The 21,933-nt window shown below is 33.8% G+C and overlaps 1 protein-coding gene across 6 annotated transcripts in view; it reads right to left on the bottom strand.

Moving 5' to 3' along the window:
* The window catches only part of LOC125664639 (LIM domain kinase 1-like), a 231,804-nt gene that overhangs the window by 118,795 nt on the left and 91,076 nt on the right, over positions 1-21,933 (bottom strand). For all 6 annotated transcript variants that reach the window (XM_048897478.2, XM_056154636.1, XM_056154629.1 and 3 more), the window contains 2 exons: positions 19,175-19,389; positions 17,710-17,867 (listed from right to left, as the gene is read on the bottom strand). In XM_048897478.2, the coding sequence (XP_048753435.1) occupies positions 17,710-17,867; positions 19,175-19,389 (373 nt within the window). The remainder of the gene's footprint in view (positions 1-17,709; positions 17,868-19,174; positions 19,390-21,933) is intronic.

The following is a 21,933-nucleotide window of genomic DNA, read 5'->3' on the forward strand; positions in this document are numbered from 1 at the left end:
GAAATTATGGTCTGTTTGGCCAGGTTCAACGTCTTTACTTGGTCTTCGTCCATGTGTAAGATTTAACGATATTCTCGTACCTTTTTTCGTGAAGCTAATTGTTGATGGTATTTGCATGAAAGTCCTCGTCTTGGGATAAATTGTTGAATGCGACAATATATTTTCATCTATTTAATTCGTAGAAAGAATCCAATTTGTATTTTAAGACGTGATAAGTGAATGACTTTATAGTAAAACAAAACTTTCAGTAAATGATACGTACAGCTATAAAACTTTTTCATATCATTCAACATGATGAACAGAATATCAAGAAATTCATTTTTTTTCATCCTCCCTTTTTTATTGAGCATTTTAACTTTAAAAAAAAATAATGGGTTCAACTTTGTGTATATATAATGAAGATTACCCCAACATATAGATACAAATATTATATATCTATGCTGTGAATATCAACTCATTTGCTTTGGTCATGAAAGAGTTACAGACGTTTTAGTATTATCCAATTAAAATTAAGTGCACGTGTATGCGCGTGCAGATTGGTAATTTTGATCATGAAGATCAGTTAAGAGTCTCAATATTTACCTATGATTTGAATATCAAGCCATTTCAATGAACAACAAAAAATAAGTGTACAAATTTTGTAACGCACGTGTATGCGCATGCACGCGAGTGCAGACAAAATAACTATCATTTTTCATATCTACAAATGATATACTATCATCTTATTCAGGTTTCATATCGATCCCTTTAATATTCTGATTTTCCATTTTTTGTACCAAAATTGCAGTGCACGTGCGTGCGCATGCATGCACTGCGCAGACAAAATGACTATCATTCTGCACATCTACAAACGATATACTATCATCCTGGAAAGTTTCATATCGATCCCTTTTGTAGTTTCTGAGAACACTGCCGGACAAAAAAGTACCGGAGAAAAAGAATAATAACGAGCTATAACTTATTTTAGTGTTGGGATGCCAACACAAATTCTCCGAACACCTCCCCATGTCAGAAATGGTTTTTGATGCCAGAAATGGACTCAGAATCCTCCATCAACCCTAGAAAGTAAATTAGGTTGAAATCCGAGGGACTTGATTTTCGGCCACCATTTTCTTCAATGCCGGCCATTTTGAAACATTTGAAAATTGATTGGAAGGAAATACTGATGCTAGAAATGAACTGTGGACCCTCAATTGACCTCAGAACCCAAATGTTGTACAGATTTTAACACTTTCAAATATTTCGGTATATGGCGGTCATTTTGAAAATGGCGGCTCCAAAAAAAGTGTTGATGGTGGAAATGGACTCGGGGTCATTAAATTACCCTAGAAATAGAATTTGGTTGAAAACCGACAACCTTGATTTTTTGACGTTTTTGGCCGCCATTTTGAAACAGCGGCCATTTTGAAAATTTGGAAAAATGATTGCACCCCTCTTCATGACCCCCTATCAGCTCACAAAGTTTGAAGTGGATCTGTCAAAGCACTTTCATGAAACCGCGCAAACAAATCTCTCACTAAACAAGATGAATAATAAGAAAATAAAAATAACGAGCTATAACTGCATGTGTTGGGATGCCAACACAAATGTCTCCGAACACCTCCCCATGTCAGAAATGGTTTTTGATGCCAGATATGCACTCAGGATCCTCAAAAAACCCAAGAAACTAAATTAGGTTGAAATCCGAGGGACTTGATTTTTGGCCACCATTTTCTTCAATGCCGGCCATTTTGAAACATTTGAAAATAGATTGGAAGGAAATACTGATGCTAGAAATGAACTGTGGACCCTCCATTTACCCCAGAACCCAAATGTTGTAGAGATTTTAACACTTTCAAATATTTCGGTATATGGTGGCCATTTTGAAAATGGCGGCTCAAAACAAAATTTTCATGGTGGAAATGGACTCGGGGTCACTAAATTACCCTAGAAATAGAATTCATTTCAACAACCTTGACGTTTTTGAAATGGCGGCCATTTTGAAAATTTCAAAAGTTGATTGCACCCCTCCTTATGACCTCCTATCAGCTCACAAAGAAAAGGAATAATAGAGCAAAGCTCGTTGCTTTGCAACGAGAGGTCTTCCGTCGGAGCTGTGTGACATAAAAACCTTGAACTTGACCATATGTCCTTGGGTCAGGTCCTAATGCAGCCTCAGTTAACATGAAAATCTGTTGTAAGTATGAAATCTAAATGTTTCTTCATTACTTGATATGGCCAGGACAGGGTTTGTATTTTCTTTATCCTCCTGTTTTTTTGTTTTTTTTTTAGTTCATCCTCGTGATTTTATGATTTATTGTAGATTTTTTACGTCTATACTGGTCTTTGAAAATGTCGACATCTTTGGGTTTCTACGCTGGGGTAAGGGGCTTAAATCTCGAAGCCTGCGGAGCAGTTTGTTTTTAATTCCATAAAGATATATGTAATTCAGCATCTGTATTTAATTTATAGTGTTGAATTCATAAAAAAAATCAATTTAAGGTACTATCTCAATTCAAACATGCTATTTTCCAGCAAACGTATTTAAAGGGTAAGTTACATTTCCAATATCGAAATGTATGGACAGAAACATTTTTATCAGGGTACTATCATTATAAAAATCTTATCCTGACTGTAGTCGCTGTAAGCAATTCAGATTGGGGGGGGGGGGGGGGGGGGGGTCCACACCCAAACGGAATTTCTCGTTAGGCAGAAAGATAGGGGGCTGTGCATAATACATATTTAGAGGGCACGGTCATAAATTGAGGCTTTTGTATTCTTCTGTAAAGCGCATATTGACAAAATTAATGGGTAGTGGGGACTTGAACTTGCTGTGCATCCACCTTTCACCTATGCCTGTGACTAGAAAGTCGTGAACTGACGTTTGTCAAGATCTATTTTCTAAATTCTTGTTTTATTTATTAGTGTTTATTTCTATTACAGAATTCTGTTACAAATCGTATACATTTATATGTGGTGTTGACGTTGTATTTATAAGATGCATAATTCATATTATATATCATTTTGTCCTAAAGGAAAGGTAGAACCTTAATCAGAACTTGTCTCACAAACTCTGTACCCTGATAAATCAATAGTTATTCATTATTTGATATAAAAACTGATCCTCAATTCATTGTACTGAAACACTGCAGGTATAGTAAATTCACAGCAGCTCCAGTTCCCAACAATGTTCAAAAATATTTTGATCTTTTATAAGAGCATAAAATCAGACTTGACCAATAGATTATTTCAAATCACACTGGAAATGCTCCTGCGGCGCCAAACAAAGTTAACAAAATCGAGTTTTTTGCCTTATGTTTGTTTGTTTTGGGGGGGGGACTGGTGTGCATACAGCACCAGTTCATGATTACTCATGCATTAAAAATTTGTTGATTGTTTTCAAACACTGTTGTTACTTTTTCTATAAAACATATTTCTCATATCTGTTATTGATGATGTTAGTTTTTGAATGATTTAATTTATTATACATATTGTCTAATTTACTCTAATTTCTTATATCCTTGGCTGCTTTTTGTTTCATTGAGTTCATCCCAATGATTATATGATCTATCGTATATGTTTTACGTCCTATACAGGTCTTTAAAAATGTCGACATCTTTGGGTTGAACAGCACTGGCCTTATAAATCTCGAAGCCCATGAAGCAGGTTTTTTGAATTACTATAAATTGAAGTAATTAATACATGTATGCAATTCAGCATCTGTGTTCAAATTTTCATGTTTCAACAGGAAAATATGATTAATTAATTCTTTAATAAGTAAATCTTAATGGGTTTTTTTCATGTATAAAATGATGTATCAATTTAAAGTCGTACGTCCTATCTCAATTCTTATTTTTAAAAAATCTAAATCCAAACATTCCACTGACCGGCAAGTGTATTCATTTTCAACACCGAAATGAACGCGCAAAGACATTTTTATCAGCGTACTATCATTATAAAAGTCACGACTCAAGTCCGTAGAAAGCAATATAGTTGGAGGCAGGAAACCAAACAGAAAATCCTCAATAGGCAAGAACAAAAGAGGTATAGACATAAGGTAGATTGAAAGGGCATGACCGTAAATTAACGATCTGTATAGTATACTGTCAAGCATATGTTGGCAAAAATACTGGATGGTAGGAACCGGAACTTCCTGTCCTTCCACCTTCCACCCATGCTGTGACTAGGAAGGTATGATCTGTCATTTGTAAAGATCAATAACCAAAACTCTTTACATTCTCTGTAATGGATGGTAATTTCAAATACAGAATTTTCAGACATACTCTGTTACCTGATATATCATTATTTAATATAAGAACAGCTCCTGAATAGTCTGCAGATACATCGGTGTGGTAAATTCACAGCAGCTCCAGTCTCCCAACAGTGTTTAAATATACTTTTTTTCTATAACATGGGAAATGATTCCACGATACCAGACTAAGTTCACAAAATCAAGTGGTGTTGATTGACAGATGCTCATATGCATATAGCACCGTGCATGCATGGATTTCGTGTTTCACAGTTTGTGATAATTAAGACAAGAGAAATTGTGATTGATATTGTAAATAAAACGTAGAAAATTAAATGACATTTGAAACAGGAACCGTACATGAGTATGTGTGTGTGGGATTTAACTTTCACCTTCTTTCCCTCTTGATATGTTATACGTAACATTACCCCGAGAAAAATTATTTGAAATACTTATCCAGTGATTTTACAAAAGACGAATACAAGTTAAGTTTTTAGAAAGAAAATAATCAACTGTGACAGGAAGATAAGTACTGTAACGATATAGTTTGGCTACGCTGGCGATTCTGACTTCTCGTATGCAATTATGAAATAGTTTGAGAATTTAATATATATCATTGAAATTAAGCTATAAAGGTGTACTATAAATTTTTATCGTAAGGTGTTTAATAAAGGAGAAGGTACACTAAGGGTCAATTTTGGCCTATTTTCAGAAGTTGGTAATTTTATGCTCTAATACTATATAGGGTGTGTACTTTCTATATATAGTAATTATATCCATGTATTACATATATTTTTTGTGATATGAAGTAGCAAAGTTGGCATGTTTTGCGAGTGCAAGATTTAACGTTGCGTCTTTAACCTGTGTCTGATGACGTTTTCTCAATTCTTATTCAGAAAAAAATAGTTCAATATACCTTGTTAATTAAATTGCTTTGGATAATTTTTAAAAAGTTATTAACAGTGTCACACACACAAAATTCTTTTCAATAACATCATACAAATATTATATTCAAACACTATTTACAATTAACGTGTATTTGAATTGTGATATGAAGTAGAAAAGTTATCATGTTTTGCGAGTGCAAGATTTAACGTTGCGTCTTTAACCTGTGTCTGATGACGTTTTCTCAATTCTTATTCAGAAAAAATAGTTCAATATACCTCGTTAATTAAATTGCTTTGGATAATTTTTAAAAAGTTATTAACACACACACACAAAATTCTTTTCAATAAGATCATACAAATATTATATTCAAACACTATTTACAATTAACGTGTATTTGAATTGTAATATGAAGTAGAAAAGTTATCATGTTTTGCGAGTGCAAGATTTAATGTTGCGTCTTCTATCCGTGTCTGATGGCGTTTTCTCAATTCTTATAAAAAAAAAATAGTTTAATGTACCTTGTTAATTAAAATCCTTTGGATAATTTTTAAGATTTTGTTGATACACACATACAAAAATTCTTTTCAATAACATTATAGAAATATCATAATCAAAAACTATCTAAAAATAACGTGTATTTAGGCCTAAATCAATCATGACCATAGCCATCGAGATCCTTGTTTGAAAAGTTAGACTAAAGAAGTAATTACGTGTATTCTATTGTAAAAAACTTTTAATGGTATGAGCTCTGAAAATCTACGAGATTTTATTTCTCAAACTCATGATTCCTATTCCATGCGTCCCGAATTAAATTATAATCTGTTTACCAAAACATTGAACAATTTTGTTTCAAAAACGCTCTTCAATACTCAGCCATAGATGTATCTAATGAGGTACAATTAGATATAGAATTATTACCGTCTCTTACTCACTCTGATTAAAATCAAACCTCTCACTTCACTAGATATATGGACAGTCGCTCCCACGCAGCGACTGTCCGTATATCGAGCGAAGTGAGAGATTTGATTTTAATCAGACTGTCTCTGTTTTTAGAAGAAATATGGAAACATTTATAATTAGCTGTCGTTATTTTTAAATACATGTTCTGTATACATGTGTATGTATTTGAAAATATATGGATGCATTTTCGTTAACCCCCCATCTTGTATTTCCTCGTGTATTACATGTACCTATTCTATACCATGAATATGGCATCCATACTTGTCGTAAATACAATTTTGTAATACATATAAACACGGAATCTATCTTTATATGTTTATCTTTGGCTGTACGTATCGCTATGTGTAGGCCTATATTGTTTGTATTTCAGAAGGCCCCAGGGAAGAATAATGCCTTGTATTAATAGGACTACCTTCTCTTCATAAAGCATTATTATTATTATTACTACTATATTTTATCATTGTTAAAATTTTCATCAACGCAGTGTACATAGATAAGGTGCTTATTAGTTTTTATGGTCTCTGTAGTCAAAAATATAAATGTAAATCATTTTAAATATTAGAACATTTAAAACGTTTTTTTAACTACAGTGTATATAGGCCTATATATATAGCTTTTTGAATAAGAAATTTTAAAAAGAATGGAAACGATATTCATCTCTAAAACACAATAGAGTACGTTCTGGTAAATCCGACAAAACTCATTTCCGTTTTAATCATCTGTTCCTACAATGAAAAGTAAGTAATAAGAAAATTTTTACGGACATATTTTGAAAGAGAAAATTTTCGAGCCTAAAATATAGTTTTGTTATGGTTGATAACGCTGAAATTCGTCATGCTCAACGAAATAAAAGGTAGGCTTAAAGTCGGGGAATTCTGGACAAGCATCGTGTAAATCCGAACACTAGTGGTATGGCATGAAAAATTTTTCTCCCTTACCTTAAAAGCTTTAAGATGAAGGTTTCGGATGGTTAAAACCCTTTTTTCTCTTAATCATTTATGAATTATTATTTCTAATTTCCTATGTGATGGGTTAACCGGAACTGTCATCCTCTTCTATAACATCAGTTTGAAATTGGACTAAACTTTACTAAGTTGTTATCATTATAGTTCTTATTCTGAAATTGATTTATTCCTTTATCCTTTCTACAGGCAAGGTTTTCTTTTCAATTTACTTTTCTATTAATCAAGAGCTAAGACGAAATTGATTTCTTTCCGTGTTTTGATTTTAATGATGTATGTTGAATTAATACCTATGCATATAAATAGTGTGTGCAATGAATATAGTGTGTACACTTTTTTTTTTGGGGGGGGGGGGGGGGGGGAATACATTTCAGCTGACTTTTTAGCACTCTCAGCCAAAAATGTAAATAGTGCCTAAAGCACAGTGCATTGTGACGTAAAATCAACTTGGCAGCGATTCAAATCACAATTTAGCCAGATTTGTGACGTCAATTTTACAGCGATTTAGTTACTTGCAACTGTTGATAATAGTTTCTATTAGTTTTGGTACAATATAACACCCCTTGTTAGTAAAACTTAATAAGATGAGATAAAATTGATTTGAATACAAAATAATGATAGCATTTATACATGTAAATATAAATCATATGGAAAACCAATCTTTAATTTAATACGTATTTGTTAAATCTTATTAAGACAGTATCAATTTTATTTGGCCTATGTAGAATATTAGTAGCATACATGTACATGTATGCTATATTACAATTTTGAATATTTTAAGATGTCTATAAGTATGAAAGATAGTGATTGTTTTTCTCGATTTTATTACAGTACAATATTTGTATGCCTTCTCCCAGTATATATCCCCTTCCGTAACGTAAAGGCCACATGTAAACGTTCACGTGGAGCATGTAAACATTAATATGGGAATACACCAAAACATTGCTGTTCATATTAATTTATCAAACTTAATTTTAAGATTATCTATTGAAATATCATCGATTTCGATTGGTTCCAATTCAGTCCTTTTAGACCTTTACCCGGTTCATCCCGGCCTGTCCAGGACCGCAATCGATTGAACTGTCATTCCACACACTGTATATGTCATTGAGACTGTTCACCTACTTAGTTACTTATCTAGAAGACCTTTTACGTGCTATTGATATAAATATAAATTTCGAGAATTATTATCCTTGTCGTATTACAAACAATTTCAAATGAGTGTAGTTCATGTAACAAGCGATAATATTACAGTCGACTATATCCGATTATTTCGATGCAAGTTGTTTCGGCCTTTTTACAGTTCGACCTTGGGTTCGTTCGGCTTAAAGTTTTTTCGGCCTTAGATACCTAGTCGTTTCGGCCCAAGTTTCGTAAGCTACAAAATACCAACAATGTGATGTTGTTTTTGTTAATATAAATGATGCTAAGCAAATTGTGATACCATGATCATTGAGTTTTTGAAATCATCAAGTCAAACTTTTAACCTCGAAATTTAATTATTTCTTAACAATATATCGGGACTGTTTGATTTAATTAAACAATATTTTATTCACAAGTAAGTGAATGGGATCGGGCATACCCTATTTTAGGGCATTGTAGCACTCTCTATACATCAAGGTCACAATGAATCACATGAAGTCACACATGTAGTTATATAATGTAAAGAAGATAAAATATATAGAAAGAAAAGATACAAAGACATATATACATATACTAATGAAAATAATCATGAAACAAGAGAAAAAAAAATAGTTGGGAGTAGAAAATAAAATTTAAAAAAACAACAACAAAAAAACCAAAAAAACAAAAAAAAACGGCCACACAAGTCTGTATGGATAATACAATGATCTATGTATAACTTGTATATTCCATGCAAATTCAAAAGGTTTTTCGCTGCGATAGAACAAGTGGGGGTCGCGGATATTTGATGTTTGACTTCTAACAAAATGTGTGAAATATATTGGGTCGGCGCGGTAGCTACAGATATTGACATATGATCACCCATTTTCAGTTAATGTGTGCAATTCACAAATTTATTTGCTGAAAAATTAAAGAATTTCCAAAACTGTCTCTCTGTACATTTTCATATAGCTAGTTAATTAAGAAAGGAGAATATGATTATAAATATGTCATGCATTTTATTTTTACACTACGCCATCTAATCTATATAATATTCACGTGATAACATAAGCCCCCCCCCCCCATAAATTAACACTTGAAATGAACATTAGAATTTTGAAAGGTAATATTGCGTTAGTTTCTCTGTCAATCCGTATTTCTGAAAACGAAAAGATGTTGCCAGAATATTGAAAACATCAATAGAAACAAAGTCTTGGGGAATATTTCATGTTGATAAAAAAACTAGCTACTCCTAATTAGATGGAGACAATATTTTCTATAATCACGTTAAAATATTGTACTGCGTTTGTTTTTATGCAGCTTTTTATTTTATTTTTAAATGATATTGATATCTTTTAAAGAAATTAAACTTTGATATATCTTTCAGCTACAGAGCATGTAATAACTTTGAATTCCCTCATACTAAAACTCTGAAACTATATTTCAAAGACCCAGTATCGTAACCGTGACTTAACGTACATTTCTCAAAAGTCTAGCAACGAATATGGATGCGAAATGCAAAACACAGGCGCAATAAATGACCAATATAGCTTGGTGTTATTCAATGTTTTATTACACTTTAATGAAAGTAACGTACATTTCTAATTTGAAAAGACTTTGACAAAAATTAACTGATTATTCACTGCGTATTTCACTGATTTTCACATAAGCGTGACATTACCTCATTTAATATAGGCTAACACCGTCAGATGAGAAATAATATAAATGATCATGATCCATTGGATAGATACATGTATATCTAACAGGCGCTTAGCTGCCTATAGATACGCAAGTACGCAACTGCTTACCCATCATTTGAGAGAGAGAGAGAGAGAGATCTTTGTCATCAAAATATTTGTGCCTTAAAAATAACTGCATCATATAGTACCGGTTTATAATTTAATCAGCATCACAATATGCTATGTTCATAACAAATGTATTATTTTAATATGCTTTGGCATTTTTGCTTTTAAAATACAAGCTTATGTAATCTGTAAATGGCATATCATTTTCTTTGATGGTGTGGACTTCCTTGATTACACCATAGACATATATAACAGTTCATACAAAGAAATATCAATTTTGATGTATTAAGATGAGAAAAAAAGACTTAATTTATTGGTATTACAAAGGTATTTAAAAGTTAGGCCGAAACGACTAGGGCTGAAACTACTAACGGCCGAAAAAACTTGGGACCGAACTGAGAAAAGGCCGAAACGACCAGAAATCGACTATATCACTATCGTTTTAGATAAAAACACGGAATGAAATTGCAATCCGAATTACATGTATAATGATCAAATAATTTAATAGAATTGTTATTATATTTCTTTATATCATATCTGTACTACACAAAAAGGTAACACACGCCTTAATTTATGATTTGTCGCGCATATATGTAATCTTAGTATCAAATGTGTGTGATGCGTAATTTTTTCCGGAAATGTCAGATTTTATAATTTTACCATGAGCACAGGGAAGGCGATTGATGAAAGACCCTTTTTATTATTAATCGAAGTATTTCGTTTATCACACGCAAATATCATCCATCGCCTTGAATGTGCTCATATCATAATATTGACAAATGTAAGTAAAATTTTGAAGTTTTGGCTAAGAAATAGCGATCCATGTAAATTCGGGAGCGTATTATTCTACTATGTAATGTACTATGTAAGCACCTTTGAGCGTACATAGTATATGAAAAGGGTGCTATATAAATATGGTATTATTATTATGTGACGATTTGGCGCCATTTCGTTTGTATATTTGAGGAGAGTTTGTTGCCCCCAAATGACTTTGATAGGTAAAGGTGTGTCATCTTCTACTTTATTTTTCTTGATTTTACTAGGACAAATTCATATGCTAAGCGTACCTTCTCCTTTATACTACTCAAGTACATGCGTGTATGATCTCATTCCACGAATCAGTCTTTTGAGGCGCGCGTGTATGTGGGATTAAATTTTTTCAGCATTTAACTTTTCAGTCCCAATAATGAAGAAAAAATTACTATTTAAATTTATGAAATTTTGGCTCAGGACATACAATAAAGGTTTATAGCTGTTACCAATATTTTATCATACAACAAAATTATGATAGCATAATATTCAGACTGAAGAGAATAATTCATCGAGTTTTAATTATTTATACATACAAATCAAATAAATTGCTCTCAAATCTTGAATATTTTATTAAACTTTAATATCTATCTGCGTAAATACATGTAGGTATATTATGTACACAGTGTGCACAGAAGTCGCGTACGAATTTCACGCCAGGGGCACGTGCCGAAGTTACATAATTTGGACCAGGAGTTCTGAATCAATGTTTAATCAAAGTCATTGTTTTAAACAAATCATTTGAAATGAGACTGGTCGGCCATGGGTTTCTGAATATTCTATACGCATGTTTAGATTTGGTTTAATCATGATTATAAACTATTGATTTCAAAACATGTTCAGAAATAATTCATTATGTTTGTAAAATGTATCCATTTTCTTTTTCACAACGAAGAATTTGAGTAAAGCTTGTGTGTTCAGTTAAAGTATTAAATCACAGATCGCTAGTCCAGCAGCGATGAATCTCCGATATTAAACAAACATTCAATTAGACATGATTGAGAAACGAACTGTATATTAAATTGCAGATTTTAAAATTGATGCCTGACTCAATGCTCTAGAGTTTTGATTTTAAAACAAATCAAACGTAAGACCAGGGATGTATAAACAAGTATATACATCCCTGGAAAGACTGAATTATTCGAAAAATCCAATATGATCAAAAACATAACATTCTGTGTTATATTTAGGACGACAATGTTTACTTTGTGTACATGCCCTGGTTCACACGCGATGGTTCCTCGAGGCGGTTACGTAATTGTAAACAAAAACAAACCCCGAGGTGTATGTAAGATGCGTGTAGTTAATAACTGAGTTATTTTATGCTTGAAGGTTTGTTTCTTCAATTAAATATATCATTGTTTTAATAACAAACGTAGAAGAGATAACCTTTTCCTCTTTTTTTCTTTGGAACGATTGTTTATATTAAAGCTACTAAATAATAATAAAAAAAAAGCTGTCGATAGATGATTTTTAAAGGAACCATAGATCACGTTAAAACCTTATTTTAAAAGAATATTAGCATTTCATGAAGTCAGATTTATCAATTAAAGCAAGTTTATTTAAGTTATACGCATATTTTACCCCCTTCACCTACCTAATGATACGGTTACCTGTTTGCAGGTCAAGCTTTTTATTCATATATAACACAATACTCGAGCAAAATATTATGTTTATGAGATCAATAAGATGTTAAAGAACAACTTTTCCAGCGAAAGCCATATCGAAATATTTACCGTTTTTGAGTTATAAAGCGAAAACTTTGAAGATCCCCAGATCCCTAATTTAAGGGGCCAGCCCCTTTTTAGGGATATCAAAATAAAGCTCTTAACATTTTGCACAAGTTTTGTTCTACATGTCTTAACAAAATATTTTTAGTTTAAAAGATACAAAGGAAAATGTGTGTAATTTTTTGCTCCTTTAGGCGTCCTAATTTTTTAACCCTGTCATTGCAACCACCATTTCGAACACTGTAATAAAAAAACAAAAAACGATGTGCACAACTACAATGCTCCTACTTTTCATTTTCAATGCATTTTCTGCTCAAGCTTATACAGTCTCGGAGCCTTTGTCTGGAAACCAAAGCCCCTAAAATTTCATTCAAAAGGGAATAACTCGTGAACAGAAGAGAATTTCTGAAATGTAGTACATAATTTTAAAATTGTTCTGTAAAGTTTATAAACCTTGAAAATTTGAGCAAAATCCATGCAGAAATGAGCGAGATATGAAGCTTCAAAGTTAGCGTCTAGGAAAAAGAAGGGAAAAAAAGAATAATAAGAATAATCTTAACCACCACAATCAGTAGAAGGTCTTCTGTTGTTACGGAAGACCTTAACTAGAAATGACCTCGTTGCGAGCAACGAATAGGTCTTCCGTCCAATTTTTGATGAGATAGGATCTTAACTGGAAGAATTCAATTAGTGAAGAACAACTAAACATGAAAGAAATAAACAAGTACATGTAAGACGCGATTTATCATAATTTTATAAACAATTTCGGTTTTAATTTATTCACTTTCGAGTATCTCAGGAGTCCATAAAAAGACTAAAAATTCCAAATGGACCGCGTAGGAATCCACATTGAAACACGTATGTCACATCTACAAGTCACCATCTAACATTCCTGAAAGGTTCAAGAATCAATCTTTGATTATTTATGAGAAAACACCTGGAGAAAAATACCCGGAAATTGTAGATATTTAACGAACGGAAGTGAATTTTGAAAAAAAAAAATTCACTTTACTCTAAAGATGGATAATGTCAATTATATATTCAAAAATCATATCAAACACTTGATTTATAAGCCAGAGATAGGATAGCAAAGAAAGAACAATTTCTCGAAGTTTTTCTATAAAAACTGGAAGTTGCTGGTTAAACTTCCGGTAAGTTTAACATTTTCTGGAACTCCGAAAGAGACCTGATTAATCTATGCAAGTTTTGTTTCAAAAGCATAACTTTGAAATTTGACATTTCTTTTCTTCACTTACGTTGACGACCGGAAGTAACGGATGACAATGATAAACCTAATTACAGAGCTACAGGTCACTATCTATCACACCTGAAAGTTTGAAGACTCAAGCGTTAACCGTTTATGAGAAAACGTCCGGACAAAATGTCATTTGAAAAACAGAAATTCGGCCTTAACTTGTGACCGGAAGTCGATTTTGAAATAGTATTAAAAGGTTCTCTTAAGATGGATAATGTCAATAATATCTGTAAATATCGTATTAAAAGGTTGATAAATAAGCGATATATATGAGGACAAAGAAAGACCAATTTTTCGAAGTTTTTCTCTAAAAACCGGAAGTTGCTGGTTAAACTTCCAGTAAGTGTAACATTTTCTGAAATACCGAAAGAGACCTAATTAATCGATGCAAGTTTTGTTTCAAAAGCATAATTTTGAAATTTGATGTTTCGTTTGTTCACTTCTGGTGACGACCGGAAGTGACGGATGGCAATCATAAACCTTATTACAGAGCTACAAGTCACCATCTATCATCCCTGAAAGTTTGAAGATTCAATCTTTAACCGTTTATGAGAAAACGCCCAGACAAAATGTCATTTGAGAAACGGAAATTTGGCCATAACTCTCCACCGGAAGTGATTTTCAAAAAAAGAAAAAACAATTAATTTAGTTCTATTTACGTTGCATTTTTCCTGCAAGTTTCATGAAAATCTGTCTAGCCGTTTTCAAGAAATCGCGTCCACAAAATCGGTAAGAAAAGGAATAATAACTAGAAATGATTTCGTTGCAAGCAACGAATAGGTCTTCCGTTCAATTTCTGACGAGATAGGATCTTGACTGGAAGAATTCAATTAGTGAAGAGCGACTATACATGAAAGAAATAAACACGTACATGTAAGACGTGATTTATCAATAATAAACAATTTCGGTTTTGTTTTATTCACTTTCAAGTATCTTGGGATTCCATAAAACAACTACAAATTCCAAACGAACCGCATAGGAACCCACACTAAAAAATTTCCATGAAAAATACTGAGTTTTGGGACAACTTCCGGTTTCGAACAACCAACTTCCGATGGAAATGGTATGACTTATTACACTCTATTAAATAATGTTATGAGCATTAGAATTTTAAAAAATGAAAAATTACATATTTTTATGGTACTTCCGGCGGATGAGGGAAGTGACGGCAACAAAATTGAAACATGTATGTCACATCTACAAGTCACCATCTAACATTCCTGAAAGTTTCAAGACTAAATCTTTGATTATTTGTGAGAAAACGCCTGGAGAAAAATACCCGGAAATCGATATTTAACGAACGGAAGTGAATTTTGGGGGAAAAAAATTCACTATACTCTAAAGATGGATAATGTCAATTATATATTCAAAAATCATATCAAACACTTGATTTATAAGCCAAAGATAGGATAGCAAAGAAAGGACAATTTCTCGAAGTTTTTCTATAAAAACTGGAAGTTGCTGGTTAAACTTCCAGTAAGTTTAACATTTTCTGGAACTCCGAAAGAGACCTGATTAATCTATGCAAGTTTTGTTTCAAAAGCATAACTTTGAAATTTGAACGTTTCTTTTCTTCACTTCCGGTGATAGCCGGAAGCGACGGATGGTAATGATAAACCTTATTACATAGCTATAAGTCACTATCTATCATTCCTGACAGTTTGAAGAATCTTTAACCGTTTATGAGAAAACGCCCGGACAAATTGTATTTGGAAAACGGAAATTCGGCCCTAACCCGTGACCAGAAGTGAATTTTGATATAGAACGAAAGGTTCAGTAGAGATGAATAATTTCAATAATATCTGTGAACATCGTATTAAAAATTCATTTTAAATCGGACGTAACTTGCGACCGGAAGTCAATTTTCAAAAATTGAAAAGGTAGTACAAACTTCAGATGGCAACGCATCAACCCTGAAAATTTAAAGCAAATCGATAGAGCCATCTCTGAGAAATCCTCTGCACAAAATCGGTAAGGAAAAAAAAAGAATACTAGTGATCCTAATTGTTCGCGAACAATTACAGGGCTTTCCACCTACCATGATTAACCAAAAAAAGAAGGAATATTGAAGATGATGTAAGAAACTCAAAAAGACCATGAAAATGAAAAAAAAAGAATTTTCATGATGACTTTGACCTTGACCCCATTTTGAAGGTCCAAGGTCATCGGTCTTCATGCAAGTGATCCTATGTATATGTCTATGTTAATGTAAATGCTATAAGTTTAAATAATATTTATCAAGAAATTCTGGGGCAATAACTATACTTAGGGGTTTTTGGTTCCCTTCGGTTAGTTTCTCAATGCTAAAAATACTATGAAATACCTTGAAAATGGAAAAAAAAATTGATAATGACCTTGACCTTGACCTCATTTTGAAGGTCAAAGGTCATCGGTCTTAATTCAAGTGGTCCCATGTTTCTATCTATATTAATATAAAAGTTATAGGCTATGATAATGATATTGAAGATTTTCAGGGGCAATAACTATGCTTTAGAGTTTTCGTATCCCTTTGATTATTTTTTCTTTCCAAGAGGGTTTTACTGTGAATTCATTAGTGAAGGTTTCGTGTCACTATGACTTTCCGTTAAGTAGGAGTAGCAATAACAAGGTTTTCAACGCGAGTCTCCGAAATTCACAGAAGGGTCAAAAAGTTCAAAGTTATAATGCATACCATCGGAACCAATCAAGAAGTCAATATATACTTACCCATATAATATTTCAACGCTATCTTAAGCAGGAAGGAGAGTATAAAAAGTGCAATTTTTACCTTTTTTGGATGACCTTGACCTAATTTTCAAGGTCAACGATCCTATTTCAGTTGGTCTCATGTCTCTACGACAAACCGTTATCAAGTTCGACATGTTTTACGAATAAATCGCAAAACTTAAAGAGACATTAACTCCCTTTAGGGGACACTGAATCCCTTCATTTGAAATTCTTCGCTTCTACTAATTTCCCTCTATGCTTTAGCAAAGGTTTCATCATCCTATCATTTACGGTTAAAAAGTAGAAGCGATAACAATGATTTCTGCGAAAGGTCCAATAACTCTGTAAGGGGTCAAAGTTCAATTACGCAGGGTGAAATGTATTCGTTTTTCTAGAAGTACTATATGAAGGACTATAAAGTTTTTCGATAAGTCTTAAGACAAAATTTTTTTTTGTCAGCAGGAAAATAATAAACAGAACAATAACAATAGGACTTTCCACAGAAAGGTGGAAAGCCCTAATAATAAGAAAAGTGAAAATAAAAAATAATAGAAGGTTCTTCTGCTGAAGACCTTAATAATAATAAACAGAAGACCTTAATAAACAGTACAATCACTATAAGGTCTTCCATTTGAAACGGAAGACCTTAATAAGAAACGGAGCAAAAACAATATGTCTCCGACACTATGTGTTCGGAGACATAATAAGAAACGGAGCAAAAACAATATGTCCAAGACACTATGTGTTCGGGGACATAATAAGAACCAAGCAAAAACAATAAGTCTCCAAACTTCGTTTGGGAGACTTAATAAAAAGAATTATGATAATAAAAAAGATGAAAACAATAAGTCTTTCCAACGAAAGTCAAAAAGCCCTAATACTAATAATAAAAAACACAATAACAATAGGTCTTTCCGACCTAAGTCGAAAAGCCCTAATAAACAGTACAATCACTATAAGGTCTTCCGTCTGAAAAGGAAGACCTTAATAATAAACAGTACAATCTCTAGAAGATCTTCCATTGGAAACGGAAGACCCTAATATGAAGAAGAAATAGAGTAAAAACAATATGTTCCCAAACTTCATTTGGGAAACATAATAATAAGAACCATGCAAACAAAAACAATGTCTCCAAACTTCGTTTGAGAAACTTAAAAGAAGCTCAAATATGAAAACTTCAGTTGGGTACAATGTTTATTATATTAAAAACAAAACACAGCTCTCTCCCATGTTAGATCTATACCTTTGCCCAGAACTTCTCCCTGTATAAGGTCTGTGGCCCTGAAAACTCTGTGTGCTGCAGGCTGAGTCTTTAAGGAAGATGTTCGACTAAGGTCAATACTTCTGATCCGTGATGACATGGGTGATGGAGACTTACTCCGTCTTCTGGATGTGTTCTTACTGAAAAGGTCAGATGAAAATTGCACCATACATAGTTTAAAAACTTAACTCGGACAAAAAAAAACTTTGATCTTCACCCCACACAACATTATTACATATATTATATCATTTATTTCTCAATGTAACTTCTGTCACTCTGATATTCACAATATCGCTGTTACTTCTGTCACTCTGATATTCACAATATCGCTGTAACTTCTGTCACTCTGATATTCACAATATCACTGTTACTTCTGTCACTCTGATATTCACAATATCACTGTTACTTCTGTCACTCTGATATTCACAATATCGCTGTCACTTCTGTCACTCTGATATTCACAATATCACTGTAACTTCTGTCACTCTGATATTCACAATATCACTGTCACTTCTGTCACTCTGATATTCACAATATCGCTGTCACTTCTGTCACTCTGATATTCACAATATCACTGTCACTTCTGTCACTCTGATATTCACAATATCACTGTAACTTCTGTCACTCTGATATTCACAATATCACTGTAACTTCTGTCACTCTGATATTCACAATATCACTGTAACTTCTGTCACTCTGATATTCACAATATCACTGTAACTTCTGTCACTCTGATATTCACAATATCACTGTAACTTCTGTCACTCTGATATTCACAATATCACTGTCACTTCTGTCACTCTGATATTCACAATATCACTGTCACTTCTGTCACTCTGATATTCACAATATCACTGTTACTTCTGTCACTCTGATATTCACAATATCACTGTAACTTCTGTCACTCTGATATTCACAATATCACTGTTACTTCTGTCACTCTGATATTCACAATATCACTGTCACTTCTGTCACTCTGATATTCACAATATCACTGTAACTTCTGTCACTCTGATATTCACAATATCACTGTCACTTCTGTCACTCTGATATTCACAATATCACTGTCACTTCTGTCACTCTGATATTCACAATATCGCTGTTACTTCTGTCACTCTGATATTCACAATATCACTGTAACTTCTGTCACTCTGATATTCACAATATCACTGTCACTTCTGTCACTCTGATATTCACAATATCGCTGTCACTTCTGTCACTCTGATATTCACAATATCACTGTAACTTCTGTCACTCTGATATTCACAATATCGCTGTTTATTCATTGCAGCTGTCAGTACCTGTATGCTATAGATGCTTGTAAATCTGAATTTTCTCCAGCTTGCATTTTACAAAAATATATGCTCGGAATATACATTATACATGTAACATGAATGCTATTTAGGTTTCTTATTACAGAAACCAAAGTATTCCCGAGAGTACATACTTCATTTGATCTTTTTTGGCTCTGATTTTTACACTGACTCCATCAATGGTTTTCTCTGTTGGTTGACTCTTAACATTAACGACAGCAGAGTCATTGGCATCAAGATAGCAGTTGTTCCCCTTGTAATCTGTCTGGCTCTTAGACAGGGAGAGGGATGTTCCCCTCTCTAATGTTAGATGCAATGTTTCTCTGGTATTTTGCAAAATCTGCTCAATCTGTAAAAGAAATGGCCAATACTGATCATAAAAGAGGCTCATGGGCCACATCGTTCACCCAAGTCACCTTGGCCCAAATATGAAGATTTTCCCTAAAATCGTTTGTAAATGATTTTTACAAACTTGAATCTGCACTATATGTCTGGAAGCGTTCATGTAAATGTAAACTTCTTTGGACCAATGGTTCTTGAGAAGATCTTTAAAGATTTTCTTAATATATTTGTATGTAAAACTTTGATTCCCTATTGTGGCCCTACCCTACCCGGGGACCATGATTTTAACAAAGATGAATCTGCACTATATGTTAAGAAGCTTTCATGTAAATGTAAACTTTTCTGGCCCAGTGGTTCTTAAGAAGAAGATTTTCAAAGATTTTCCTATGTATTTGTATGTAAAATTTTCATCCCCTATTGTGTCCCCATCCTACCCCCGGGGGGCCATGATTTTAACAAACTTGAATCTGCAATATGTCAGGAAGCTTTCATGTAAATGTAAACCCTTCTGGCCTAGTGATTTTTCAGACGAAGATTTTTAATGATTTCCACTAAATGTTTTTAAGTAAAACTTTGACCCCCCTATCGTGGCCCCTAGCTCCCTTCCCACTGGGGCCATGATTTTAACAAACTTGAATCTGCACTATGTCAGGAAGCTTTCTTGCAAATGTGAACTTTTCTGGCCCAGTGCTTCTTGAGAAGAAGATTTTCAAAGATTTCCCCATTATATTTGTATGTAAAACTTTGATCCCTTATGGTGACCCCATCCTACCTTGGGATGTGGGAGGGGGGCCCTTACACAAATGCATCTATAAAATCTGTAAATATTCTTTAGTACGTCTGCACTTGCATCAAATAAAAATTCTGATTGACTTCATGGAGTCCGATAACTAATGCTGCTTTACTTCGATCGCTTAGTTTTTATTACTGTAAAATGTTAAAGCTTCCACTTTGTAGGCTTACATAATTTCTCTAGACTACTGCATTTGCCCATGCAAAAACTGAGGTCCCGTGTCACAGCAGGTGTGGCACGATAAAGATCTATTTTGAAATAGTATACCGATACCAAAACAAGATCATATCCCAACTAACCAACCCTGTCACCCCCTCCTCTGATTATAAACAAGAGGCCCATGGGCCACATCGCTCACCTGAGTCACCTTGGCCCATATCTGAAGACTTTCCATATATATTTGCATGTAAAACCTTGGTCCCTATTATGGCCCAAACTACCCTTTGCAAACTTGAATCTACACTATGTCAGAAAGCTTTCATGTAAATGTCAACTTCTTTGGCCCAATGGTTCTTTTAAAGCTTTTTTCTATATTTGTATCTAAAACTTTGACCCCCCCCCCCACTTGTGGCCCCATCCTACCCCCCAGGAACCATGATTTGAACAAACTTGAATCTGCACTATGTCAGAAAGTTTTCTTGTAAATATCAGCTTTTCTGACTCAGTGGTTATTGAGAAAAAGATTTTAACTATATATTTGTATGTAAAACTTTGATCCCCCTTGTGGCCCCATCCTACCCCCGGAGCCCATGATTTGAAGAAACTTGAATCTGCACTATGTCAGAAAGTTTTCATGTAAAAATGAGCTTTTCTGGCTCCGTGGTTCTTGAGAAGAAGATTTTTCCTATGTATTTGTATGTAAAACTTTGATCCCCTATTGTGGCCCCATCCAACCCCCCGTAGCCCATGATTTGAATAAACTTGAATCTGCACTATGTCAGGAAGCTTTCATGTAAATCTCAGCTTTTCTGGCTTAGTGGTTCTTGAGAAGAAGATTTTTAAAGTTTTTCCCTATATATTTGTGTGTAAAACTTTGATCCACCCCTTGGAGCCCCATCTTATCCCCGGGGGCCATGATTTGAACAAACTTGAATCTGCACTATGTCAGAAAGTTTTCATGTAAAAATCAGCTTTTCTGGCTTAGTGGTTCTTGAGAAGAAGATTTTTAAAGTTTTTCCCTATATATTTGTGTGTAAAACTTTGATCCCCCCTTGGGGCCCTATCTTATCCCCGGGGGCCATGATTTGAACAAACTTGAATCTGCACTATTTCAGGAAGCTTTCATGTAAATCTCAGCTTTTCTGGCTTAGTGGTTCTTGAGAAGAAGATTTTTAAAGTTTTTCCCTATATATTTGTGTGTAAAACTTTGATCCCCCCTTGGGGCCCCATCTTATCCCCGGGGGCCATGATTTGAACAAACTTGAATCTGCACTATGTCAGAAAGTTTTCATGTAAAAATCAGCTTTTCTGGCTTAGTGGTTCTTGAGAAGAAGATTTTTAAAGTTTTTCCCTATATATTTGTGTGTAAAACTTTGATCCCCCCCCCCCTTGGGGCCCCATCTTATCCCCGGGGGCCATGATTTGAACAAACTTGAATCTGCACTATGTCAGAAAGTTTTCATGTAAAAATCAGCTTTTCTGGCTTAGTGGTTCTTGAGAAGAAGATTTTTAAAGTTTTTCCCTATATATTTGTGTGTAAAACTTTGATCCCCCCCCCCCCTTGGGGCCCCATCTTATCCCCGGGGGCCATGATTTGAA

The sequence above is a fragment of the Ostrea edulis genome, chromosome 1 (assembly GCF_947568905.1).
Source record: "Ostrea edulis chromosome 1, xbOstEdul1.1, whole genome shotgun sequence".
Classification (NCBI taxonomy): domain Eukaryota; kingdom Metazoa; phylum Mollusca; class Bivalvia; order Ostreida; family Ostreidae; genus Ostrea; species Ostrea edulis.